Source organism: Aspergillus tanneri (genome assembly GCF_003426965.1).
Source record: "Aspergillus tanneri strain NIH1004 chromosome Unknown AapTan_5_pilon_pilon_pilon, whole genome shotgun sequence".
Lineage (NCBI taxonomy): Eukaryota > Fungi > Ascomycota > Eurotiomycetes > Eurotiales > Aspergillaceae > Aspergillus > Aspergillus tanneri.
In genome coordinates this window covers 527813-555093 of record NW_022984632.1, presented here as the reverse complement: position 1 = coordinate 555093, position 27281 = coordinate 527813, and the positions used below count along the sequence as shown (strand labels likewise).

The 27281-nt window shown below is 49.7% G+C and overlaps 8 protein-coding genes across 8 annotated transcripts; 5 read left to right on the top strand and 3 right to left on the bottom strand.

The window, feature by feature from the left end:
* Window positions 1–603: 603 nt before the first annotated feature.
* ATNIH1004_009599 (uncharacterized protein) lies at window positions 604–945 on the top strand (the record flags this gene model as incomplete). Its single annotated transcript, XM_033574190.1, has 1 exon — window positions 604–945. The coding sequence occupies one exon, from the start codon at window positions 604–606 to the stop codon at window positions 943–945; it is 342 nt and encodes a 113-aa protein (XP_033422208.1).
* Window positions 946–2917: 1972 nt separating this feature from the next.
* Window positions 2918–4247, top strand: rad14 (DNA repair protein RAD14; the record flags this gene model as incomplete). The annotated part of the gene is made up of 3 exons (XM_033574189.1): window positions 2918–3088; window positions 3150–3771; window positions 3832–4247. The coding sequence occupies 3 exons, from the start codon at window positions 2918–2920 to the stop codon at window positions 4245–4247; spliced, it is 1209 nt and encodes a 402-aa protein (XP_033422207.1).
* An 832-nt stretch (window positions 4248–5079) lies between these two features.
* ATNIH1004_009597 (cell differentiation and development protein Fsr1) lies at window positions 5080–7777 on the top strand (the record flags this gene model as incomplete). Its single annotated transcript, XM_033574188.1, has 5 exons — window positions 5080–5188; window positions 5262–5540; window positions 5593–6758; window positions 7220–7457; window positions 7518–7777. The coding sequence occupies 5 exons, from the start codon at window positions 5080–5082 to the stop codon at window positions 7775–7777; spliced, it is 2052 nt and encodes a 683-aa protein (XP_033422206.1).
* Window positions 7778–8486: 709 nt separating this feature from the next.
* On the bottom strand, window positions 8487–9011 carry ATNIH1004_009596 (uncharacterized protein; the record flags this gene model as incomplete). The annotated part of the gene is made up of 1 exon (XM_033574187.1): window positions 8487–9011. One exon carries the CDS (start codon window positions 9009–9011, stop codon window positions 8487–8489), a length of 525 nt encoding a protein of 174 aa, XP_033422205.1.
* A 557-nt stretch (window positions 9012–9568) lies between these two features.
* NOP2 (rRNA (cytosine-C5-)-methyltransferase NOP2) lies at window positions 9569–11791 on the top strand (the record flags this gene model as incomplete). Its single annotated transcript, XM_033574186.1, has 1 exon — window positions 9569–11791. The coding sequence occupies one exon, from the start codon at window positions 9569–9571 to the stop codon at window positions 11789–11791; it is 2223 nt and encodes a 740-aa protein (XP_033422204.1).
* Window positions 11792–12499: 708 nt separating this feature from the next.
* Window positions 12500–16485, bottom strand: ATNIH1004_009594 (putative MATH and UCH domain protein; the record flags this gene model as incomplete). The annotated part of the gene is made up of 4 exons (XM_033574185.1): window positions 12500–13076; window positions 13135–13876; window positions 13931–16024; window positions 16089–16485. The coding sequence occupies 4 exons, from the start codon at window positions 16483–16485 to the stop codon at window positions 12500–12502; spliced, it is 3810 nt and encodes a 1269-aa protein (XP_033422203.1).
* Window positions 16486–18317: 1832 nt separating this feature from the next.
* Window positions 18318–19469, bottom strand: DYS1 (deoxyhypusine synthase; the record flags this gene model as incomplete). The annotated part of the gene is made up of 2 exons (XM_033574184.1): window positions 18318–19196; window positions 19245–19469. The coding sequence occupies 2 exons, from the start codon at window positions 19467–19469 to the stop codon at window positions 18318–18320; spliced, it is 1104 nt and encodes a 367-aa protein (XP_033422202.1).
* Window positions 19470–20961: 1492 nt separating this feature from the next.
* On the top strand, window positions 20962–27134 carry ATNIH1004_009592 (MYB DNA-binding domain protein; the record flags this gene model as incomplete). Its single annotated transcript, XM_033574183.1, has 2 exons — window positions 20962–24840; window positions 24948–27134. 2 exons carry the CDS (start codon window positions 20962–20964, stop codon window positions 27132–27134), a joined length of 6066 nt encoding a protein of 2021 aa, XP_033422201.1.
* Between the last annotated feature and the right edge of the window lie 147 nt (window positions 27135–27281).

Genomic DNA, 27281 nt, shown 5'->3' with positions numbered 1-27281 from the left:
CTGTGCTGTCGAGTATTTGGGCTATTGTTAGCTGGATGAATGGCATAATATGAATGAAGTGCCTGAGGCCTCTTCAAATGACGGCATGCGAAAGATAACATGAAAAATACCCTGTTGACATTAATCTAGTTAATGCAGCGGGCGGTGTCGTATTGATGCCCCTCTCAATTCAGGGTACATATGCGGCTTCCATCGTACTACGCCCTCAAATATTCGATTAGAGAAACATTGAAGGAGGTGCACTACAGGACGTGGGATGTGGCCCTCAGATCAAAACATGCGCCATGGGCACTCAGACCAGCCGACTGTGCGTCACCGTATTACGTTTTTCTGAAATGAGCTCTATGTTAGGACGCTGAAAATGCAGGGGCTCGGAGTCCCATCCTCTTACCCAGTGTCGAGTATTTTCGTCAGCCATGATCCTAATAGTCAGCAACTTTACTTGCTGCTTTGGCGAGTCTGATGTTATTGTTTCGGGCGTATCTATAGGTCATTGCGTATTATTAATATATGAATTTGGCCTCGTTGAGATATTGTTCGACCTGGTTTGCATGTCCTTGTCAGGAACATGCAGAAAGGCATGGTGTGACAGTGTTCTTCACCATGTCGATCACCATGGCGTATTCAACTGTTGTCCAAGTCATTATCTACAATGCCGGCCAATGCTATAAACGCCCACTTGAATGTGCCGAAGCAGACGGCCATACGCCCGACAGAATACATGTGTTGATCCAGCTGCCCAGGTTCATGGTCGTGGCGCTGGCTGAGGTGTACTGTTGGTCTACCGGATTGGAATATTCCTACAACCATTCACCCAAAAGCATGAAACTTGTCCTGCAAGCGGTCTACATTGGACCCCTAGAGCTAGGGTATGCACTCGGTATGGCCTCGCCTCTTGCTATGGAGGTGGTCCTATGGGAGTGGTGGCTGAAATGTTGTTCATAACTGTTTGTGTTTTTCAATCTGCATTCTGTCACTAGAAATACAGTCATTAATATAAGAGAAATATTTCTATTCTATGTACGTAACTATGTACTCTGTAGCTACATGTGGTTCTATATATTACACGCCACCATTGCCCAACAACGCATCCTCCTCAGATGGGATCATCTCATCCCATTTTACCCTGTCCGTGCTTCGATGTCGGTAAAGGATATAATGCTGCACCATGCATGTCACATCAAACAACATGGTAATATTTCCCAGGGCAAATTTTGTCCAGTTCCCTGTAGTTGTTTGTATCCAATTGGCCTGGTGGCCCATATCTAGGAACAATTGTACAATAGACAAGAGACCACCTGTAAAATCGAGCAAGATGGCGTAAATGCTGAACCCCTCGGTTGACTGTCGACAGTAATTGTAGATGACTTGTGGAGTGTACTTCACGACTGTAAGAAAGAGCTTTATATTTCCCACGGTATACACCTTTGGAAACCGTTAGATCTAGAATTGCTTGGTTTTTCAGGCATAGCGATAATTACCACATCAAGCCATTCCCACCGCTCAGAAAATCCGATCAGAACACCTCCAATGCTGGTAAAAATAACTATGATGCATACGCAGAATATCCCCTCCACACTCTTACTGAGTTGTGTCTTGGAACCATGAAAGTCCCATAAATGCGGCCATTGCGTTTGACTGTATATAATCAAACATATCGCTGCTCCATGACCGGCATAAGCTAAGTCGTTCAATTGCACCGGGGGAATTGGGGTGCTAGGTGATCTGTCGGCATATTGAGAACGGACGACGGGTGAGAATAAAAGCACAACGTTGAATACAGTATAAGCAATCAAGCCCAAAGCATTCAGGAATGTGAAATCTATTGAAAGACCCGAGCTAGATTTAAGGCGGAAGTTGACGATGATTTGGGGATAGAAGGAAATTGACCAAAGAAGCACGTAGATCCAGCCCACAATGCTCGAGATGGCGACAGGAAACATATCCAATGTATATAGAATCATATTTTAATACAAGAAATGTGATTAGGATACAAAAGAAAGAAGAAGAAGAAAGACTACCTTGTAGTCAAATTGGGATACGGAGTTCGGAGTGGGCGCGCAATCTGTCGGGGACGATTTAATGTAGGGCAAGTTTTCGGCATTCGGGGTTGGTTGCGCAACATCGCAATTCCACTTCCTTTTTTGCGCTATAATCCTGTCATTCTTGGCTCCTTTTCCTTTATAGGACACGCACCTAGGATAAGAAGAACATCCGTAGTATCGAAATGCAAACCGATACCTGTCTGCATCGAGGACACAGGGCTGATTTCAGCTTCGGCATTAAAGGCGGGAAACAAGCAGGATTTCGGCTGTACCGTAGCTTGACGAAAAATCATTAATATAACTTTGTCCTTGTCATCCTTTTCTCCCAGGTCTCTATAGTCCTTCCCTATCTATTTGAATGTTTTGGGTGATTCGAAGACTGTCGTCTTGCATCTGTGTACCATCACAACGCACTAACAGCTTACGAATGCGAACGGAAAAACAGTTGGCGTGACAGTGGATCACAATTCGACTCTCCGTTGGTATAGATCTCATTGAAGATATCAGGGATGATTTCCATCAGCATTGTGCAGCATTGGACGACGATTACTACACCCAAGCGGCTATCCTACACTAAAAAGAGCAGGAGATTATTCGACCCCTGTATAAAGCATTGGAATCTAGTATAGGGAACTATGTGGATGATTGGTATCCTCCTTGATTGGCTTTGTTGTTCCGGTGAATATTGCTTTTTTTTTTTTTTTTTTTAACCAACAGGTCCCTCACACTTATTACTATTTTCCTTTCAGAAGATATCTTGGTGTCGTATCTCATCACTCTTGGCCTATCATCGTCAAGTCAGCCACAACTCTCGACCATTATCATCACGTGCTGTGGCGTCAGGTTCCTGTATCATATCGATAACGCCCGAAATGAGCCGGTTCTCCTCTTCAACCACCGCCCTTTGCATACTACCTTGGGGTATAGCAGGCGAATACACTATGGCAACAGACAGGCCATCCACACCACCACATCAGCCCAAGGCTGCGAAACCTGGGGAGCTCCCTCGAGCGCCGCTTACGCCAGATCAGTTGCGGCGGATCGTACGTGCTGTGTCTGGAAATGTTCTATATCTTCTCAGCTGACATCGGTAAACATATATAGGAAATCAACCGTATGAAAGCGAAGGCGATCCGTGAGCAACGTGAAGCAGAGCAGGCTCGGACTTTAGCAACGACTTCCAATACTTACAACACCACGCAGACTGCCAAAGGGGTAAAGCGGTCGTATTCAAATCTGACGGCGTCTGAGACGCCTGCTACGCTACGAGATGGTCGTGCGAATGCTGCTTCGACAAACCGTCCCCTTGACGCTATTAGACCCGCTCGAAATTTTGCCAAGTATGTCGAGTACGACTTCAGTAAGATGACTGATACAAAAGGAGGATTCTTGACTGAAGAGGATGATCCACATAATAAAGCACTACACGTGCGTGATGGGAAGATGGAGCAGAAACCGGCAAATATGACCCAGAAGGAGTGGGAAAAACAGCAGTTACTTGACTCTTTTCGGCGAGAACGCACAGGCCCCTTTGAACCAGGACTCAGTGTATTGGACGACAAAGCAAAGCAGAAAACATGTCGCGAATGCGGAAATCTAGAGATAGATTGGAAGTGGGAGGAGACACTCCGATGTTGTGTGTGCCATGCTTGCAAGGAAAAACACCCGGAGAAATACAGCCTGCTTACCAAGACAGAAGCCAAGGAAGATTATCTCTTGACAGATCGTGAGTTATATCTTGGCCTCTGGGCACCAGAATCAAAGGAACTGACACCTTTCTCTGCAGCTGAACTGCGGGACGAAGAGCTTTTGCCGCACTTGGAACGTCCCAACCCACATAAATCAACGTGGAACAACATGATGCTTTATCTACGCTACCAAGTCGAAGAATATGCATTCTCATCGAAGAAGTGGGGTTCTGCTGAGGCACTAGATGCTGAGTTTGAGCGACGGGAGAATGAGAAGAAACGCCGACGTGAGGCTAAATTCAAGACCAAGTTGCAAGATTTGAAAAAGCGTACGCGTGTCGATGCCTACCGTCGTAACCGGCAAGGTGCAGCTGGAGGTAGCTTTGGCGACGATCTGGGGAATAATAGAAAACATGTACATCAATGGGGTCGATCCGTCGAAAACGCCGAGACAGGGATAGGGGTCAAGAAGTGCATTGACTGTGGGATGGAAGTGGAGGAGCTGGAGTTCTAACGAACACTAGAGAGTATGTACTTTTAGATTAATGAGTTCATGAAGCCATGAGACACAGAGTAAAATAGTTGCATTGGTCAGGGCGATCAGCGGCAAGCGGGACTTAGGGTAATATATTAATCACAAAGGGATATTAATTAAAACTAGTCACAGGTTTTCAACAGGCTAATCTGCTGTAGTTTGTAGTCCCTGTGCCAAAGGAGCATTGTAGACACATAACGTCAATTCCCAGCAGTTGTGACGCTGCGGCCCTGCGACAGAGGCAGCACTGGAGACAACCCTTCAACCTAGGAAAATGCCTACGGCTGTGTTAAAAGCTGTTCCGTAATTTCCCAGAATGTAAGGAACTAACTCTATTTGAACCTCTGGGCGCCATTTTATTGCAAACCCATACCAGCGTCCCATGAGGCTGGCAGAAACAAACCCCCTAGCGCTAAAGGCGGTTAAGACCGCGTGGGCGCCTACGGGAACCAACGAAAGCGTAACCGCAGTGGTGGCTTTCCCCGACCTCAGCGAGGAGAAACGCGCACCAGTCTTCAACCCGATTTCTCTTGGCTCGAAGCATCTCCGACCGTCTCCTTTTCATTCCTTCGAGCAAACCTCCCTCTCCTAAACCACTTCATTGATTTTTCTATCGGTGTTGACACGGCTTGGGACGTTTGTTTCCTGCCGTTGTCGCCCGTGTGTGCCGATTGTCGGCTTACATTAAACAGAGTTTACCGCTGCGGACACGAGTCCACCAAGCGGTCCACGTCCACATCCATCGGAGTGTGCTCAAGAGCTTTGTTATTCCGGATTCCGCTTCTTGGGTCCTTCCGCTCATTGAGTTCGTATGGCCTGGCAGTCTCCCTCGATCATGACTGGGGGTGGGGGGTTTGTCGGACCCGGGGGGGATGGGTCAGCCAACGGACAACCTCAGGGGACGGAGTATACTTTGCAAGGTGGGACTATGTGCAATGGCATGAGACAATTTCTTCGCGATGTACGACGTTAACCTCGCTCTTGTAATTATAGGTGTGATGCGCTTCCTGCAGACCGAATGGCATCGGCACGAACGAGACCGCAATGCGTGGGAAATCGAGCGCGCGGAGATGAAGTCTCGCATTGGCAGATTGGAGGGCGATGTCCGAACAAGCAAACGTTTACACGAGTCATTAGGGAAACACGTTAGGCTGCTGGAGGCTGCGCTGAAGAAGGAGCGCGAGAAGGTCAAAAAGCTCAGCAATAATGAGAAGGTAGATGATAATAGGGACCCAAAGGAAATAGCTCAGGAGAGTTTGAGCGCCCTAAAATGTACGTCTGGATTGCACTGAACGCCTGGCCTGGATGCTGACTGTGTTCCTAGCTCAACGTTCCAAGTCCCACGTGGACCCCGGCGATGCCGATGCCAACGCTGACAACCAACACGAATTCCAGCAAGAAAACGAGCGAGATAAGTCGCGCCTCTACTTGACGAAATGCTCACAGGAAATTACGTATCATATCATTCCTCCGTCTCATCCACCCCCCGACCTAAGTGAACCGGACCTTTCGAACCCTGTCTATGGAAATCAGCAGTTGTCGCAGCACAGCCTAGAGGAAGCATATCTTCAGCAGCAAAGGCAGAAACAACAACAACAGCAGCAGCAGCAGCAGCAGCAGCAGCAGCAGTCAAACCATATGATGGCACGTGAGGTTTCTCTCCAGAACCATCAGCCTGTTGTGACGCATTATTCCGAGTCTCGGCCGCCAAACCAATTTGGTCTACCGGCCCCTGCTAGAGAAGCGCTGGAGAGGAGGCCCCTGGAACCACAGCAGACCCCGGTAACTGCGATCGATAACCGGAGACAAGTTATTGATTCGACAATGGTGGATGAGCGTGCTGGCGCGGAGAAGCAAATGTATGATGGGTATGATTCCCAGATAGGAGTTAAGGACGATACAAAACCGCAGCATAGCAAAGACAACACGGAGGATCAAGATGGCTGGAACTTCGATGAACCATCAGGCCAGGAGCCACTCACTGAACCGATGCCACCCCATCGTCCAGATGTGGACGCTTTCCCCAATGCAAACTTTGTCCGCCCTAAGTCACCATCAAGGCCTGGCTCATTGTCCCACCGGCGAAAGAGTTCGGGCACCAGGCGCAAGAGTGATGGGGCCATTGATCTTGACTCAGGCGCTGCTCCCAAGCAAGACACCTCATTCAAAGTTAGATTCGCTCTCCGTGGACACCTCGATGTCGTTCGCTCTGTGATATTTACCGGTGGTGGCAGCCCTTCTGAGCCCGAAATTTGCACATGTAGCGACGATGGAACTATTAAAAGGTGGATTATCCCGGCCACCTATGGCAGTTTTGGCCCTCACGGGCCCAGCTCCGGCAATGACTTAGATATTACAAGTTACTTTACCCACCGCGGACACGTTGGTGCTGTGACAGCACTAGCGGCTTGTTCGCCATCCCAAAACTTTTCAAACGGTGGCCGTGCTTTAGGTGATGGCTGGGTGTTCTCGGGTGGGCAAGATGCTAGCGTGCGTGTCTGGGAACGAGGCCGCGTTGACCCTAAGGCAACCCTAGATGGCCATACAGATGCTGTATGGGGCTTGTGTGTTCTTCCTGGAACTACGGGATCTGTATATGGAGACTCATGTAGCCTTTATGGGGGCCCTGACCGCGTCTTGTTGGCATCAGGTTCTGCAGACGGTCATATCTTAATCTGGGCAGTTAGTGCCCCTCCTCAGCTCTCGTCTCCGCAGGCAGGGTCTCGGCGAGCTGGAGGCAGTCGGCGGGCTAATTCGATCTCTTCTGGATCCAACTTCCCGTCGTCGCCACAGCCTAGTATGGCAACGGCAACACCATTCCATTATAGTCTTATTCATAAAATTGTCCGACAGAGTTCCCCATCGCCAACATGTATCAGCCCATTGTCGCTTGCGGGCGTGAACTTCGTCGTGTCATTTTCTGATGCCTCGGTCCTTGTATATGACACAAGAACTGGAGAGGAGATGTTGGAATGGCGAGTCTGGAGACCTACGACGGTACGCCTTCTACTGGTGTTAACTGCGTTGTGGCATCCACTATCGGATTCGATGGCTCTGCGGGCCTTGATCCCAATCGAGCATTGGTAGAGGAAGAGGTGGTACATGGAGCCACTGGTTCAAGTGGCGGGGAGGGAGTGATTATAAGTGGGTACGAAGACAAGTATATTCGTTTCTTCGATGCAAACAGTGGTAAGTACACTTATTTCCTAAACTGGTGACTATATTGATTAACATGGTCATTTATTCTAGGCCAATGCACCTACACGATGTTGGCTCATCCATCTGCTATTGCATCTCTTTCGCTGTCGCCAGATGGGCGTGAACTGGTGTCCGCGGGGCACGATACTAGCCTCCGGTTCTGGAATCTCGAGAAACGAAGCTGTACACAAGAAATCACAAGTCACCGTGTGATGCGTGGTGAGGGAGTTTGCTCTGTTGTCTGGAGCCGCGATGGCCGCTGGGTCGTTAGCGGTGGCGGCGATGGAGCAGTCAAGGTCTTCTCCAGATGACGAGGGATTTTGCTGTTGATGTATGATTTTGCTTTTCTTATAAATTTCTTTGGACGCATGAAATGGATGAGCGATTGGCCAATTCTTGAGCATTTGCAACGGTGTCAAGTTACCTGGCATATGTTCCTTTCTACTCGTGTGGTTATAGGTTCTTTTCTTTTCTTCTTACGTGATTGATAATCACCTGTTCCTTCGCGTGACGACAATTTTCTACTATTTACCCATTTTCCCTCTTTTCTATCGTCCTTTCTTCCTACTGTTTGCTGCCGCTGAGAAGTCCCGTGTGGAACGACCGAATATTACGAGTGTTTTTGCGTTTTCCGTTTGTGGCCGTCGAATCAACTTTCCCTGCATATTCCAAACCATCTCGATTCTAATTGCTATATGTTGACCTCTTTACTGTTTCTATAGGCCCATGGCATCATATCATCAAACTGTTTCCCTGCCATTGTATAACGAGGCTACGCCGGGGTTTCTCATCAGACTCAACTTTCACGCTCCTGGGTTTCCTCTGTCTTCATGCTTTTCAGTCTGCTATCACAAGCGATATTTGTACAGATATAGAGTACTGTACCAATGCAGAGAGATGAGCTAAGGATGAGCAACATTGACTTGTATGCCGTTAAACGAACATAAGAGACATGTTATGCCATAAAATGATAAAGGTATCATAAATAAAACTACCAACACTATACATGACGATGGTAAATCAACGACTCGCAGCCCACGCCCCTTTGAACAACGCCCTCAACCTTTTAGCTTCCTCGACGTCCTTTAGTCTTTGTTGAAGGTACCCCTCCAAATCATCCCAGAAAGCATCTGTCTCCAGCAAAACCTCCCCGCTGGGCCCAAGTGCACGCTTCGAAGTAGAAGAAGCCTTGGCCGTCTCCGTCCCGGTTTCGACCACCTTCGCACCTCCCATAATCATAACACCAAACTCCACCTCTTTCCCACCAGCCAGCATTGCCGGTTCATCCGACAGGATCTCTGCGATGGACTTCCCCGTAACAGGCTTCCGCTTATACAGGATCTTGATTTTATCTAGAGCAACTTCCTTATCCTGCGCATCGGCAACCCGCTCCCGCACGGCATCTTTCAGGTCATTAACGGAGGTTGTGGACAGGGGCGCACTAGGAAGGGTAAATTCAAGGGGTGGGTTGCGCGCCGACTTCAGGCGAACGGTTATCGATTTCGATGATCCTGGGGCAATGGTGGGCTTGACTTTCTTGGGCATCTCGGGATGAGGAGATTGGAGGCGCGGGAGAAGATACTTGGATATGGGATTTATTAGGACAAGCCAGATGCAGAGATCAGGGATCTTATTTCCAATTCTCACTTACAGGACCTCGTACGCTGGCCTCAGGGTCGAGCACATAGTCTTCTGGGAGCTTGATTGGACGGGAATCCAGCGAAGAGAGGAAGGATTTGATGAAGGCTAACTCGGCCATTTCCGTTGTACGTTATTTCCAAAATAGATGATTCACTATATGAGAGGATATATGGCGTAGAAAATGCGTGTTGGGAGAATAGGCGTATGTGTTTGTGTTGGTGTTGTGGTGCACTAAGCTGGTATTGTGCAATACCTAATTGGGGTGGCTTTCGAGGCCGAAACAAACGGCTATGCCTCAGGCAGAATTTCTCACACCGCCTTGCAGGAATAATTGTCTGCCGCTGTTGACCGCCTATAGCGGAGCAGTTAAAAAAAAAAAACGAAAAAAAAAGACTAGTTGGATATCCGCAGCCAACAGAAAAACCACTGGCCTTATACCCTACTCTTCACTACTGGTCACAATGGGCAAGGGTCGTCGTATGAAGAAGCAGGGCCCTCCGGCCCCGCTGGATGAGTCGAAGATTTCTATGCTTAAGAAGCGCAAGGCAGGCGAGCCCGAATCCACGACCGAGTCTGGCAAGAAGCGGAGAAGAAATGAGGTGGAAGAGGAGAAGCCGGCGAAGAAAAAGAATACCCAGAAGAAGGTTGACAAGGTGGTCAACGGAAAGGGGGTTAAAAGTACCGATGCGACCGACGGAAAGAATATGAAGAAACCGGCGCCGAAGAAGATGGATTTTATGGAGTCGGATGACGAAGATATGTCGGACATCGAGGACGAGATGGCCGAAGATGAATTCGATGACCTAGACGGTGTCAGTGATGGATCAGTGGGCGGCCAGAACGATGAGGACAACTCAGTCATGGACTCCGATGAAGAGGATCACCCACAACAGACAATGTTTTCTGACGACGAGGACCTTTCTGATGCGGAAGAGAAGCTGACGGCGGCTAACATCGAGGGATTGTCTCGAAAGCTGGATGAGGAAAAGCAAGCCGAAGCAGAGGAGGCGGAGAGAGAATTGCAAGAAGCAGCTATGCAGACCAACATTGCTGGTGACCAGGTGGATGTCTTTGGAGACGCCGAAGCTACTGCTGGCCATGGTTTGGCTCCGGATCTGCAACTGCTCCGCACAAGAATCACGGATACCATTCGAATCCTGGGTGATCTGAAAACATTGGGCCGGCCGGGCAAGTCGCGTGCCGACTACCTCCAGCTACTCCTAGCCGATATTTCTACCTACTACGGATACACCCCTTTCCTAGCCGAGAAGCTTTTCAATCTCTTTACTCCCATGGAAGCGTTCGCCTTCTTCGAAGCCAACGAAACCCCTCGTCCTGTTGTCATCCGTACCAACACATTGCGCACAAACCGTCGGTCTCTGGCTCAGGCACTGATCAATCGTGGTGTCGTTCTGGAACCTGTTGGTAAGTGGTCCAAGGTCGGCCTTCAAGTGTTCGAGTCGGCCGTACCATTGGGTGCTACACCCGAGTACCTAGCAGGTCACTATATCCTGCAGGCCGCATCTTCATTCCTCCCCGTTATGGCACTGGCCCCGCAACCCAACGAGCGAATCCTCGATATGGCTTCTGCCCCCGGTGGAAAAACCACATACATTTCAGCGTTGATGCGCAATACTGGCTGTATAATTGCAAACGATGCCAGCAAGCCTCGTGCCAAGGGTCTAATCGGTAACATCCACCGCCTTGGATGCAAGAATACCATTGTCACACACCTCGATGCCCGCGATGCATTCCCCAAGGCAATCGGAGGCTTCGACCGTGTTTTACTAGATGCACCTTGCACCGGTACCGGTGTCATCTCCAAGGACCCTAGTGTGAAGACCTCGAAGAACGAACGTGACTTCCTTGCTATTCCGCACATGCAACGCCAGCTCCTCCTAGCTGCCATTGACTCGGTCGACCATTCCTCCAAAACAGGCGGCTATCTCGTCTACTCCACCTGTAGCGTCACTGTTGAGGAAAACGAAGCCGTCGTGCAGTACGTTTTACGCAAGCGTCCCAATGTCAAGATCGTCGACACTGGTCTCGGTAGTTTCGGCAGTCCTGGTTTCTCAAAATACATGGGCAAGCACTTTGACTCTAAGATGCCCCTGACTCGTCGTTACTTTCCTCATCGTGAGAACGTGGACGGCTTCTTCGTCTGCAAATTGAAGAAGACTGGTCCCAGCCCTGCGGAGAATCCCGCCGCCAATGGTGGTGCTTCCACCGAATCGAAGCCCTCCGGCGCACTTTCCGCCACATCAGATGAGGAGATTGTCGACAAAACCCCGATTGCCGATGAAGACGACACAGTCGTGGATGCGGAGGGTGGCGCCTTCGGACCATTCGAAGAAGACGAGGACGAAGGCCGAATTGCACGGGCGGAACGGAACCGTCTTCGTCGCAAGGGTCTTAATCCCAAGGCTGTATTGAATAAGCCAAAGAAATCTAAGACCGAGCCAACAGATGAAGAGTCCACGACTACAGCCCCATCCCCGAAGCAAGACCAGAACAAGAAAGCCAAGAGGACCGACGAGCCATCCATAGAGAAAGAAGAGCAGAACTCTACTGAAAAGGCGGCGAATAAATCTTCGGACAAGAAGTTGGCTAAGCCACAGGAATCAACTAAAAAGAATAAGAAGGAAAGCCATAGTCCTGGAAAGGGCAAAAAACCGACCAAATAGACAGACATTTGGTTGCCTATATATTCTTTTATCTCTTATAATTTCCAACTCAACTGTCCTGTGCCTTCTTGTGGATGGCTTCTTGAAATAAAAAGCATTACTATTTCCTCTGATGTTTTTGGAATGGGCGGCGCATGATTATCATTATTTGATCTCACTGATCTATGTTAACAGTACATAGCTGTTGAATTCAATAGATACCATTTTTAAGTTCAATGATTTATTAACTACTGTCAAATAATATGGTGACCAGAATCATGTGACTGGGTCGGTAAAACCCCGGCGGAGCACACAACAAAATAATCAATCAAGAATAACCAAGAAGAATAATCAAGACGAGTCCAACCAGCTCAATTCATTCAAATAAGACCTTTTTACCAATCGTACTTTATTTCCTCTACGGGACTAGCCGTATATCTGACAACTACTTGATTTTTTTTAGTAAGCATATGGCCGGGTCAGCTGTATAAGTACATATTATAATTGGAAACATGTATCCAAGACATAGGTAGTTACCGCTTTCGAGGTTGAATAACAATAATGAGGCTATGTTCTGATCTAAAGTATATAATTCTTAACTCCAATTGGGGGAATAAAAATAAACATCTCATAACGTCCGGGGTATGCTATAATTCTTCAATGCAAATGAAAACCAAACCAATTGCCAAGTAAGTACCCTAGGCGCCATCTTCCAGCCCAGGCCGTAAACTATGTCCTGTATATCTTGACCACACTGATAATATTCTTTCGACAAATTGGGCAGATGTCAACCTGACGAGCACAGGTCACGCAGGCGCATACATGCCCACAGTCGTAAAACAGGGCATCCTGTTCCTCGCTGTAACAGATCTGGCATAGATCCATCTCTTCATCCGCCACCTCCCAATAACTGATACCTTTTCCGTGGCGTTTTCCATCTTTATAGCCACCAATGTATTTGTTGCCTGTCTTCCGTTCGACGAACGCACCATGGCCATGGCACAGGTTTTCAGACCAGTCGCCATCGTACGTATCACCGGTGGGATATTCCATAAATCCCTTACCATGACGTTTTCCTAGTATAAAGTCTCCAACGTAGGTTGCAGCTGAATCTGATATATGGGTACCTTTTCCATGATAGTATCCCTTCTTGAATTCACCGCTATAATATTCACTGGTAAATGTTGTATTTATAGTCTTATATCCAGTAAAGGCCTTGATTGGGTGGTTACGAGAAGCCGCCCACAAGTACCGTACTAGTTGGTCTGGATTAGCAAACAGACCTGCTATATTGAGTTCCGCACGCCTGGAGATATCGAGTTAGCAAATATGCCCGGATCCTGCTCAACACAGCAAAAACTTACTTTTCTTTGCTAAGCTTTTCACCGACAATGAAGCAAGTGCCGTCTGGTACAAAGCCCTCGAACGTATCCGCTGACGATATAGTGGTCACCGTGGTGCCATCCACACGCTGCCAAATGAAGAAGTCCTTGTTTGGAGGATATTGGAGATGCTTTCGTATAGCAGATTTGATATTCGCCTTCTTTTGTGAGAAGAGTGAGCCTACACTACGTAGGGCTTGCGCATCCACGTCGAAGACTTGAATAAAATAGTAGACATGGTCTACTGGCAGCGGTATTTCTGGCTCTATTGGGACAGCAGGCGTGCTTTCGGGACTGGTAGGCCCAGATTGAATGTCGACTCTAGCTGTCAGATCGGGAATATCCTCCAGGGCAGGTACAGCATTGGGTGCCTCTTCAGAGTCCATTTCGTGAATATCGCTCGCAATAACGGTCGCAATTACAGCGTCATTGCTAGCTCCTCCAACGATAGTTCCATCAGGATCTCTATTCGTCACCGACCCGGCTACAGCGCCAACGGCATTCTCAGGGAGCTCTTCAGTGGTCACGGGTTGGATTTCACTGCTAGTGGGGTTGCTTGGCCGGGTCTCAGAAGAGCCTGCTTGCACAGCTTCTATCTCGTGCACGAATACCCTGTCATCTGAAGAGTCTGAGTCATCACGCTCCAGAATAGCCTCTTCAGGTTTGTTGCTCTCTGTTATGGTCGCGTCCTGTGGGTCTTTCATTGCAAAGTACTTTGCATCCACTGGCGCAAAAGTTAGCTAAAAGACCGTAAAAATTAGTAGAGTGTGAAACAGACCTTCAGAAACGATTTGCATCCAAAAACGGGCAGTCTGCAAGGGAAGGTCCAGTGTTTTCTTGAGGTCAGAGACCCGCGAGAATGCGAGGGTAGGCCCGAACCGATCAATAGTGTGGCCAATTTGCCAGAGACGCACATACTCCGGACAGATTTCATTTTGGGCGCCTGCAGATACCCAAAGGGCAATCTTTTTACGAAGTTCTATAAGATTTGTCGACCGGGGGACCGTCAGGTACATGACATTGTTGGCTGTCTTCGCTTGTGACATGAGATCGTATGTATCAAACAGACTGTCCAGTTTATCATACTGTGACATCGAGTATACTTCAACCTGGATATCCTCGACCGGTTTTTCGTTTGAAGATGCTGTTAAAGGTAGCGTTCCGGTTTCATAGTATATTTTCACGGAGTCCTGAACGTCCCATGGCCCTTGGGGGCCGGGCAGATAATGCTGTACAACATTGCTGCGAATATACATAACTGCAATGGCCACGTCGTGTCCAGTTTTGTGATCCACTTTCTGGGACGCATCCAGGCCGATATGTGGCCCTAATGCTGTTTTGCGGGTCAAGCATTCAACACGATTGTCACTGCCATCGTCAAATGCTAGCCATTTAGAGCCTGGACCCCCTGGGCGCAGGATACTGAAGAATTTTCCAGAGGTGCGTCGACCACGGTGGACAATATATCCATACAAGACATACTTGCCACATTGTCCGTCCAAAATCCATGGTGCTAGGTCAAGCTCCTCGTCTAGTTCAACCCGATTGTAGAGCAGACGCCATTGCCTGGCGGTCTTGTCGAGCTTTTGCCGACCTAACTCCACATGAAGGATTGGCGGCAGTATCCAGCGACCGGGCTTTGCGCCTAAGTACGAAGCAAGGGCTCCATGCATTGTGGTCGCCTGGTCAGCGGGGATACAAATACGAGAATTGAAGTCCCTGGGGAGAATGTTGACTACATCCTGCCCCTGAGTGTCTGCAGGGAGTGAGTCCAGGCTGGGGCTGTCAAAGAGTGCAGCAAGATCTTTCACCGCATCTGTACCCGCAAGTTCCAGTTCGAGAGTACGTCGCAAGAGCTCCCAAAACTCGCAAACATCACCCGAGTATTCATGCAGATTGCGAAGGATGGATGTGATAGTGTCCGTGTCGACATACTGCAGAGACTTCCCACGGGAACGCAGCTGCCATAGGAACTTTTGCAATGCATCGCATAGTGGCTTCGGCTTTACATCACAGTTGGTGAGGTGTTCAAAAACGTTCACATTCTGGATGATTTTGCAGAAGGGAGCTATATGCAGCCACGTTGCCAGGCCAGCAACCTCGGCGCTGTGATTGATGACCGAGTCGCCTAGCGGACGATATCCAGTTAGACCCAAACTGTCCCAGGTAGGTTCAGAGTCGCTTGCATGCCACCACAGAGACCGAGTGGGGTCATCAACTAGGCGGATGTATGCATCGAAAGCTAATGTGTCATTGCGGAGCAAGGCCTGGCGTTGGCCCCGCTGGCGACGGTGGATCTGATCCCACGGGCCGTGGAAATTAGTCCATCCCCAATCCAGGTTGTGTGGGTTGAATTGATGGCAGGAAGATTGCATCCATCCAGTACGAGGTTCATCCGGATTATATAAGATAACACCAATTTGGGCAGATACTCTCCATGACTCAGAATGGCAGTCTTCTTGCTTCTCTGTTGGTGGATACTGTGACTTGTAATTTTCCATCCACGCTGCTGAGTCCTCGGTCCTCGGAAACTTGATATCTAGAATGGGAGGGCTGTCTTTGAGGTCACTTTCAGCAGGACCATAGAGAACAGCAAATTCAGTCTCCGGTAAAGTCTTATCAGGAGCTGGCATCGTAGGAGAGCATTCAAGATAGACGCTCAAAGAATTAACATTATTGCCGCGTGGAAAGAACTTGATGGTCCACCAATAGCCACCAACGTATGCGGGCGGGGAGCGCATTACTTTAGCGTGGTTTGGTTGATCTTTCGTGCCTCTAATGCCTTTGATCTTCCAGGTTAGACGAGCTTTCTCCGTTGGTCGGTACTCAGGATCATCAAGCTCTGGGTAAAAGTTCTTCTCCCAATAGTCATCTACTACGGTTAGCCAAAGCCGGGGATTTTTCCAATGTCATGAGGTTGTATAACAACAACTCACACTCGTAGGCACTGTAATCACCGTCCGCCGCTGACTCGATCTCCTTCATTTCAGCCTCGTCCGGAACCGATAAGTCTTCCTCGATTTCCGCCCAGTACGCACGTTCCTCTGGTGGCGTATGGGGTGCGGGTGTGGAGACATTGGACGGGTCGTCTACCTGTGACACCTCGGCGTCGGTGTTTTGGGTCGGAGTCTGATGCTCTGATTCTTGAGGAGGGGGGTCGGAATGATCATTGGGTTGGTTGATATCTGTGGGTTGTTCTACAAGCCCATCCTGGGTCACGTCGATGGTGACTGTCGGCTCCTCGGTGATATCTAGAGAGACGGACTCCGTACTGAGGGTGATGGGAGGAGGCAACTGCTCCACGGTGACCGACGTTTCGAGTCGTGCGTCCATGGCAAAGAATTAAGAATGGGAAAAAACGCTTCGACAAAGCCCACACGAAAGGAACAAAATGAGAAGAAATAGTCAGAAAGCTGTATTAGATCGAGAGACTGAGAGCAGTCCGACGAAAGGAAAGAACAACGCGGGATAGCACAACCAGGCGAGGAATGAGAGAGAAATAAAGGTCAAGCATCAAGCTAGACAACTAGTATGTTGCAATATGTTCTTCTTCTCCCCGGGAGAATAGAGATGAATCGAAATGATGGATGAGCACGCGTAGTAGACAAGAGAGCACAGAGAATCTAGAATGCCCGATAAGCCCTGGCTTATCAGAAAATACGGGGCAATCTAAACCCAGGAGGGAATGGAGAGAAAGCGATAAAGGCGACGGGAGAGAGAGAAGAATGAGGGAAACAACAATTGGAAAAAGGAGAGAGAGGATGGAGAGGCTACAGTCCATGGACACACAAGGAAGAGGAAGAAGAAAGGGAGAAAAAAAAAGGAACAGTGCTGGGAGAATGGGACCAAAAAAAAAGAATGACCACTGCTGACTGAAAAGATGAGGCGGCAATGCAGGCAGAGAGAGCGAGCCAGATCACGGGGATCCGCTCACCGCTGGTTACTGGAGAAAATCCTCGCGATTGGGTTACGCAGCTACAAACAATTCATCTATCGTCTTGTCTGATCCATTGGGGGGTTGCCACCTCGGCCCCTGATGGGGTGGAGATACATACAATATGCACAAGTGATCGGGTTTCCTGGGATTTGATCCATTCGGAACATTGTTTCTTGTCGATGAGTAAATCAAATTATTAGCAACTCTTACCCATAGCCTTTCAGCCACTAATGAATAACTAGCTGCTTAAATGGTAGTCGGTACTAGTAATAGGTACTCTGGAATGGGCAGTTATTGAAATAGTCAGCCTTGCCAACTGCCCGAAGCATATCGTTCCATCCGGAGTTACAGGATGGCAATGACCTTGGGCCAAATTTTGGCCTTATAGCCTGTCACTCCTGTTAGCTGTCTCTTTTCTTTCCTTTCTTTTTCTCTACTCCCCTCATCGGCTACTTAAATATTCCCTCCATCACTTTATATATTAAACTTGTCAACCTATCTCGTTTCCTTGTTCCTTTTCTTTGTTCCTTTTCTTTTCCTTTTCCTTTTCTTTCTTTCTTTCTTTTCTTTCTTTCTTTCTTTCTTTCTTTTTTTTTTTTTTTTTAAAAAAAAAAAGTCATTAGCCTCCGTTTCTTCTCCATCCGAGTACTGGCAACCGGGAAGTCCCGGGTTAAGGAACCTGATCTAATTAGGTACCTTAGTTCTCTAGGCCCGTTCGGGTCGCGGTGATCGACCTGTGGAACATGCCCATTAACTCCACTTCCACTTCGCTGCTGATTTGCCTTTCCTTGTCTTCTCCCCCCCAGGACCTTTTTGCCTCCTCAAAATCACCCAGTACGATCGACCCGGATACCCGGGACGTAAAACTCACTCTCTCTTCCTCCAATAGACAGACTACTAAATAAGTGGACCTATGCAAAAGCCACCCGCTCTACGGGTGAGCACCCTACGGAGTATGTCTATCATCCGATTTGCCACCCTTCTAGAATCCCGTTTGCCCCCGGAACCAAAAAAAGAAGGCTTGTATCTGACGGAGGCTTGTCTCTTAAAGTTGCTGGGGTGGGTATATTGGGGACAAGGACTATTCAGAAGGGCCTATACAAGGCGTTCCCGGGAAGTATCGGACGAGGAGATCGCCACATAGGCACGTGCAGGGTTCCATCCTGACTCTCGAACGCGCTATCCCTTGCTCTCGTCCTCTGGCTCAGTGACGAGACGTCTCGCCTGGTTATGAGGCGGGCTGGTCGACCCGAGCAAATGAGGCTGCAACCATAAGTGGGAAGACGACGGTGGCCTCCGCATATACCTTCACTGACTTGGCATCCGCCTTGATTTTGCCCCAGCTTACGGCTTCATCAGGCCGGGCTCCCGCATCGCTTCCATCAAATTCCTGAGCCGTGTTCACATAGACAGCGTATTCCGCTCCATTCCGCATTAGACATGCATTGGCAATGTGATGCTTGACCACACCACCCCCAAGAATTATCATCCCTGCACAGGCTGCCCTAACGGCCATCGTGTTGATACGACGCACATCATCCACAATGTCGATTCGTAGTCGCTGTGGGGACGATCGGTAGGTGTGAAAGTATAGCATGTCTCCCAGGGAGCCATCCGTGAGAGCAGGGCAAAAGATCGGAATGTTGTTGCGAGCGGCCCAGTAGAGTACGGAGTCCTCATTATCAATTTCACGACCCAAGCGTTCGATTACTCGACTCGGAGTCCAGTGTAACTCGTCCTCTTCATCTCCCGTTTCCAATGCCTTCTTTTTGGCTGCCTCTTGTTCCTCCAGCATTTTATCCAAGATCGGGACTAGCCAGTCTTCAAAGGCACAGTAATTACTGTTCGGTACCAGAAGATTTCCGATCCGGTTTAGTCCTTTGGCACGGAGACCAGCCCCGGGCGCCGTGAAAGAGCCCATGTAAGTCGGGGCCAGGCATTTAATCAGATCCTCCTCTACACCCCCAGCCGTCGTAACAATAGCGGAAACGTGACGATTGCGGACAAGATAGCGGATAGTGTCTCGTAAACCGGACGAAATGAGGTTGGACGTGTACCCGAGGAAAATGGTGGTTTTCTCGCCAGTTTCAGGGTGGGAGTACGCTCGCTATTCAGTTTAGCAATGATTAATGAGGATACGGGACGAGCTCCATACCATTTCCTTGATGATGCTAGCGGCCTCAGCGACTGCACTCCCTTGAAACCCCATATACCTCATATTGTCGACCATTTCGGCAACAGTCACATTGCGGTCTTTAAATTGCTCGAAATCCACCCCTCGGACCAGGTGCGTCCCCTCGGGGACGGGTTCTGAGGCCATCAAGACAGCATTCGTGGCGGAAGGAGGGGCAGCCTCCGAAGCAATTTGCGGTAGGGACATGGCAATGAGAAACAAAAAAATAAGATAAATAGAAAAAAAGAGGAGGCTGTGAAGTAGGAAATAGAGATTATTTTGATTAAGTTAGTTGTAAATGAGAAAAGGTGGCTGTTTGGACAATGCACTTGTGCTTTTTCTTTTCTTTTCTTTTTTTTTTTTTTTCTTGAAAAATACCGGGGTGAGTTGATTGGATGAGGGGAATAAAAACCCTTGGATGGGAGTTGATTCCTGAGGGTGTAACGCTACTACTTAATAGGATAAGTGCTCTTGACATTTCTGTGACTAAGCATATAAGGCAAGATGACCCGTTAGTGTACCTTTGAATATGCCTGAGGCATGCAAGATCATTGGCCACACCAGCCTCAGGCAAGCACTGTTGGCGAAGTTATTTTTGAGTTCCCCTAGAACAATCCCTGTTAGTGCTAGCCCTCTCTGGCCATCCAAGGACGTAGCAGCGTTACGCTCTACCCCATTTCATTTCTTCCCTTCTTACCAACCCTTTCTTTCTCATCCGTCTCCATAAGTCTCTTCATATTTTTCCCCCTCTTCTTTTCACTACCTTGAGATCGTTGTTTTCCTGTTATACAAATCTGTCCTTTTTTTTTTTTTTTTTTCCTCGGAACAAGTATTCTTGATTGACTCGAGGACGACCCCCGGCTCTGATTTCCGAGCCTTCTCAGTCTGAAGCATTTCGAGTTCGAGTCCCTAGTTAATATCCGCAGACTTCAGCTGGCAGGTCCACGGGTCTTGATTTTGTTGCCTAATTTCGCTCCTTGCAGCTTTCCCTCTGTCCGACTGCGTGACACGTTCAGTTGTTCAACAGGTACGGAGATTTTTATTTTTTTATTATTTTCTCCCCTGGAAGTACTTATTATTCTGGATTTTTTCCTTCTTTTTCTCTCTTTGTTCTTTCTGGTAGAACAGGAGGATGATTCGTCAGTTGCAAAAGGCAAAAAGTCGTTTCATGATGGCCAACAAATCACTTCACAAGCGGCTCAAAAGTCAACTATTTTGGTACTTTAGCAGTTACAAGATACTATGCTATGGCCATTAATTGTTTATTGCGCCCGTTCCTTCCCCCCTCTTCTGCTGATCCTCGCGCCCTCGCATATGAAACAGCCCACGCTGAGTGGCTGTCGCCAAGCAATTCTTCACCAATCAATCCAATTTTGGATCTGTCGCGATCTGGGCCGCGTGCTTAGATAATCCCCTTCCCTTGGCCTGTGCTTTTCCATGCTTTCAAGATCACGTGTTCCTCACACCCTTCGCAGCCTCGCGCTCTCAGCAATTTGGTTCCCTTTGGGGCGTCGGCTTCCACTGTGACTTTTTTTAAATTTTTATTTATTTATTTGTTTGTTTTTCTTCCACAGTCTATTTCATGTTCATCAGAATTGCTATTTTTGGATATTTTGATCTGCTGTCCTACCATTGAACTAACCTGTTGCAGACTCTCTGCCAGGTTGCTCGACCCCACGCCCTTTAGCATGATCTGGTGATGTCTTCGCGATATCCCCCATCGTCTGGGTTCAATTCCCGTGACCGTTCTCCGCAGCGCTTTGGTGATCGTCGGCCTCCTGCTGGACCTCGTGGCTCTGATGATGTAGGATTGCCTCCCCTGGGTAGGGAGCCGCCTCGGGGCCCCAAGGCTTTGATCGACCACCCTCGAGGCGCTCCCTTTGGGGGTCGAGGCCGAGGATATCCGGGTCGCGGCGACTTTCGAGATCGAGACCGTGATTTGCGAGACCGAGACCGAGACCGAGACCGAGACCGAGACCGTGATTTTAGAGACATCCGTGATGGTCCGCCCCCTTTTCGCCGCGACCTTGATCGGGATTGGGGTCGTCGCGATCGAGATTTTGACCCCAGGGAGCCACGAATCAGCTTCGGTCGCGGCCGCTCCCGCTCCCCTCCCCCGCCTCGTGACTTTCGAGATATGAGAGAACCATTGGGACGGGATCCTGATCTAGTCCGCATGCGACGGGGCTCCAGAGACAGTCTCCTGTCAGTATCATCTGCGGCTCCTGATGTTCCACCCTCTGGGCCGGTTCACCACCCTCGTAGCGGTCCTATCCGGGGTCGGGGTCGAGGAGATTGGGATATTGGACGTGGCCGAGGTCGTGTCCCATATCTGGATGACCGTGATTCTTTCCGGCGTCGGAGTCGCTCTCGAGACGGGAGGTGGGATCGCGAACGTGACCGCGACCGTGACCGTGACCGAGATCGGGATCGCGAGCGTGACCGGGACCGGGACAGGGACCGAGACCGCGAGAGAGAACGTATTCTGGAACGGGACAGGGACCGCGACCGTGATCGGGACATTGATCGACGCGATCGTGAAAGAGACCGCGATTTGGACCGTCGTGATAGATTTGATCGTCGCGAAGAATTGGACCGACGAGTCGAACGTGATGATCGTGATCGGCCGCCAATAGACCACTGGAAGAGAGATCGACCTCCTAGTCGCAATGAGAACCGTATCCCAAGCACTTCGACCGTATCGTCCGTTCCTCCAGTAGCGCCTACCGGGCCTCCAGCCCCCAATCGGGCTCCGGACCTTACAGGCACGGAACAACCCCGCAAGCTATCTGCAACAGAAACTCGCCGCGAGCCCGAACGGACTGAGGCCCCTGCTCCACGCGTGGAGCTCGCCAAAGACTTCCCCCTGGCTGCCAATCAATCTCCTCCTCCAGCGGCCCCGCAGGTTCCAGCTTTTGGCTCAGTTATGGCTCCTATCCCCGACTTGTCCGCCGATAAGACGCTACTTGACCATGCTGCTGCTGCACCAGCGTCACTCTCCAAGACAGAGAAAGAGCAAGATGAAGTTACCTCGCAAGGTCCAATCCAACCTCCGACGGGTCCTAAGGCTAGTCGGGGTCCTTCCCAACAGCCATTGGAACAACGGATCCGACCTGAAGAAATTCTGGATATCTCAAGTAAACACCATGAGCCACCACCACGAACATCGAAACCCCACATCACGGCATTTGCCAATGGCCCGAAAGAGCGGGATGCCTTACCAGCAATTGCACCGCGCGCAATGGCCAGCCAAGAAGCTAGAGAAACGTCTCCGGCATTCGCTGCGGAAAATAGTAAAAGATTGCCGTCTGCTAGCCCTGTAACGTCACCTAATTCGAAGACATCCCCTCGCACACAATCCTCGACCATTCCTACCGGCCCACGAGCACTTCAGCAGCGACCATCAATTTCCCGCGTGCCATCTAAGGGTAACAAACAATGGGTCCGTCCTGGTTATAGTCGTCCTGGGCCAGGCCCTAGCTCTAATGCACTACAGGACCGGGAGCCTATAGATGGAAAGGAACAGACTCTATCCTTCGGTGAAGATTTCAAGCGAGAGCCACGGATGTCAGTCGTCGGAAATTCGCAGGACCTTGAAGCTGGGGAAATTGCACCCGAAATAGATTTGGTACCCTCAAAAACTGTTCCTTCTCCGGCATCACATAAGCAGTTGAAGGCTCATGATGCAAGCCCTAACCGGACCTCTGCAGATGCTATAATGCTGAAGGAAGCCCCTCTGGAAAATAAAACGAATATAGTCATTCCGGATTTCGGTCGATCTAGTGATGAAGATGAGGACGAAAAAATCGTTTTCACGCAGGAGTATCTTGAGGAGCGAAGGCGGATCTTTGAGAAAAACATGAAAGCGCTACAGGCAGACCTTCCTCCGACTCCTTTGGAAGACCCGAGTGTCGTAGCGTTACTAACGCGAATTCAGCTATTGGGGATGATTGCCAACGACATGGTTCCTCAGAAGGCCATGGCTCACTCTGCTCCGTTAGAAAAGCCTAATGTACTAGACAGTGAACAATCCGCTTCTCTCGCGGAATATAAGCCGGAGAAGGAAATTGAAAAGAAAGAGCTCTCTTCGAAGATGATCTTGGATTCACTGCCTGCAGCCGACACTCTGACACTCGACAATCTACCATTTTTGCATTCTGGTCCACCGACACCACTTTCCGACCTTGATTTATGTCAAGAGAATGATGCTTCGCACGAGTCCCTCAAGGATGTTTTCCGTGCCGAATTAATGAAACGACAGAAGGAGATAGCTTGGAAAAACGCTTTGTTGCGGGAGGAGTATTTATCTCACTACAAACTATGGAGACTGAATGTTTTCGAGCTGGATCATGCGAAGGATAAGCAGTCGACCACACCGGCCCCAGCGACGCCGCCTGGCTCATCTGCTGTGGCGACCCCAACTACCGCTGCTGAAGCAAGGAGATTCAAGGGTAATAGTGAGCTTGACTTCCAAAATGCACTTCGCGCATCGGAGATTTCAGCGCAGGAGGAGCTAGAGCGACGTCGTGGAAATAAGGCCACCGCCCAGCCAGATCTTTCTCGGGAGGCGGTTATCCCGGATATGCTCGAACTTCAGGTAGCCAAAGCATCCATCTACAAAGATACTAATAATATTGTCGAGCCTATTCGGGCTAGGGACATCTTTGGGTTTTTACCACCATCCAATGATTTCACTCCTGAGGAGCACGAAATCTTCACCGACGCTTTCATGGCTCATCCCAAGAAGTGGGGAAAGATTGCCGAATCATTGCCTGGTAGAGACTTCAAGCAGTGCATCGTTCATTACTATCTTACTAAAGAGGAAATCAAATACAAGGCGAAGCTTAACAAACGATGGAGTCGCCGCGGCCGTGCCAGAAGATCTGCTCGCCCTAAGTCCAATGCGCTTATGGCTGACTTGGGAGTAGTGAAGCCAGATTATGAAGGCGAGGAAGAGCCTGCTCCAGTCACGGACACTGGCCGACCCAGGCGTGCAGCTGCGCCAACATTTGGAGACTCCTCTGCCGATACGGAGCCTTCCAACTCCAACCGTCGCGGAAACGCGGCTAAAGAGGGAGAGCAAGGAGAGAAGCCAACTAATCGACGAGGCCGTACTGCTGCTGGACCGCGAGGTCGAAGGGGAAAGACCGCTCAACAACAGCAACAACAAACCCCACAGCCTGTACAGCCAGAGCAAACAAACCCAATCGCCACGATAGCATCACTCACCCCTCCTGTGGCGCCTGTCCCGAAGACAGAAGTGCCCGAAGCGTTCATGGATGGGACAAATGAGGCTGGGATTGTACGGACTAGAGAACCGATGGAGCGAGAGCCCCATGAAACACTCCCGCGCGCGAAGTCTGGCCGAGGCCGACAGAAGGAGGGCGTATATGTCTTTGAATCAGCGGAACAAGAAGTGCCGACGACCACTAGACAGCCAGAGGTGGGCTACGGATCATTGCAACCTACCAGCTACTGGTCTGTTCCAGAACAGCGTGATTTCCCGCTCTTGTTGGCACACTTTGGCCGTGATTTCGAGGGTATTTCCAATTTCATGAAGACGAAGACAACAGTTATGGTACGTTGATCAGCTATGTTTAAATTGCGCTTTGTGTATTGTTTTCTTTTCTTTTCTTTTTTTTTTTTTTTTTTTTTTTTTCAACTAAAACTAACATGGAGCTGTAGGTTAAAAACTACTTCCAACGTCGCATTGACTCGGGTCAGAAAGACTTTGAGGATATCGTTGCAGATGCAGAGCAAAAAAAGGCTCGTGCCGAACCTACAGGTCCTTTGCCTATGCCCAATGTTGCATCCAAACGGCGTTATGAGGCCACACCGTCCTCCATAATATTGCCTCGACCCCTAGCACCACATACTGATGCAGCCCCCGAAACCGATGAAGGCCGGCTTGGTTCCAAAGGCAAACACGCTATTTCATCGATGTCAGCACAGCCAGTACCTCTACAAGCTCGCCCACCCGAAAAGGAACGCAGTATTCCTAGATACCCGCCTCTTGCACAAGCAGGCAGCATCTCCATGGGATCTGGGCCTATTTTCGCCGAGGACGCCGCACGAGCCGTTCGCCCGCAAGCTGGCATGTCGTCACGAATCCAAGGTCCACGAGTGGGGTATTTTGCCGATGACAGGCGTGAGGTTCAATCTACTGCAGTGCCGCATACCGCGACTAGACCCCAAGAGACGCCGATGACTCGCCAGACGCCTGTGTCTGCTCCTGAGATAGCGCATATAGAGTCAGTGCATACCCAGGGATATCGAACATCCCATATCGATCCTCATGGGTCACCTCTCATCACAACACATGGTGCGGTGCCTGCATCGCAAGCGACGTACATGCAATCTCAGCCACAGCCTGCACTTGTACCAGTGACATCTCATTCTCGTCATTCCAGCCTCACGAAGCCCCCTAGCTCCCCAGTGCAGTCTCTGCAGAGACAAGAACCGGAAATATCCCCTGTGCGGCACGACCCTGTCAGCCAAAGGCCATATTTTGCCGCCCCAAATCAGCATACGGGTATGGCTCAGCCACCGCCAGTCTTGTCTCCTCCTAAAGATATTTCTCGCCTCGGACCTACTCCCCCGGAACCGGCAGAGGCACCACGACAGGTACCGGCTAAGAGGTCTAACATTGCGAGCCTTCTCAATGATGAACCTGAAGAGCCTCAACCCCGTAAAAGGTTCGCCAGCGACCAGTCCTCGTTAAACACTGCTAGAAATACCACATCACCCTCACGACCTGTTTACACCGGCATGCAGTCCCTTTCTCAGCAGACAGCTGCGACCCGCCAAGAGGAATCGGTTCTGTCGGCAACCCAACAAAACCCTCCGATCTATGCTCAACAAAGCCCGTACCTGCCGCCGTCCCGCACATATTCCGAGTATCAAACCTACTCATCCGTTCCAGGCAGTTCGAATGGGCCTGCAAATAACGACTGGATGGCCCGATTTGACCCAAGGGGTCAACAACAGTCGCAGCAACCGGCCCCTCATCAGCAGGCAAATAGCCGACCACCCACAACGCTCACATCTCAACCTCCATTCTCGCCTTATCCTTCAGGTCAGGCATTGTCTAGCCACTCTCTGCCGAATCTCACTGCGCCTTCACCTGCACCGACGCCGTCCCCGGCCCCTTCTCAACGTCCTTCATATCCGTCGGTCTATGCGCCATCACCAGGACCCCACACGCAGACTGGGGCCACTGGTACTCGTGATCTAGCTACACCAAACCAAATGCTACGTCCGAATATTGGGTCGCCGACTCCCCGTAACAACAGTGCTTCATATGGAACACGGCAGGGCCCCTCGACGCCAATCCAATCGCCTGCCAGTCTGCTTGGTATAACATCCCGACAAGTTTCTGGACCGACATCTTATTCGTCTTCAGCACCGGCAGCACCAGCACCGATGAACATGTCAAGTCAGCAACAACATAGTGGTCACCAAACTTACCAACAGCATGTACAGACGCTGGTTAGTGGAGCGCATCAACAGCAAGCCCATCGGAATGCCCTTGGATTTTCAGGTGGACAGTACGGCCACAATACTCCTCCGCCGCAAGCTCAATCGTCCCGAGTAGCGGGTTTACCCGGACCTCCTCAGCCAATGACCATGAGTCGTTCGTACACACCTCCAGCAATATTGCAACCGAACCCATCGGGCGGATTGAGCTATGCCCCCGGCGGCCCGTCCCCGGCAGTTGGGCCCGTCCTCCCCCTTTCGCGGCCCGGGCCTGGCCAATTAAATGAAGTCGGATCTGGTGCGCATGGAACTCCTGGCCATCATCGAGGTTATAGCCAGGGGTCGAATGCTGGATCTCTCCCTGGACCGATGACACCACAGCACCCCCCTCGATAGATCATACGTGAAAGAGTTATTGTTTCCACTGCATTTTTCTTAACATTGCATATACCTATACCATGTGAGATGTGGGGCGTTATGTATTTTAAAGATGACTCTCATTCGGTTTCCACTCTTTGGCCTCATTATTGTTGCTTTCCTCAT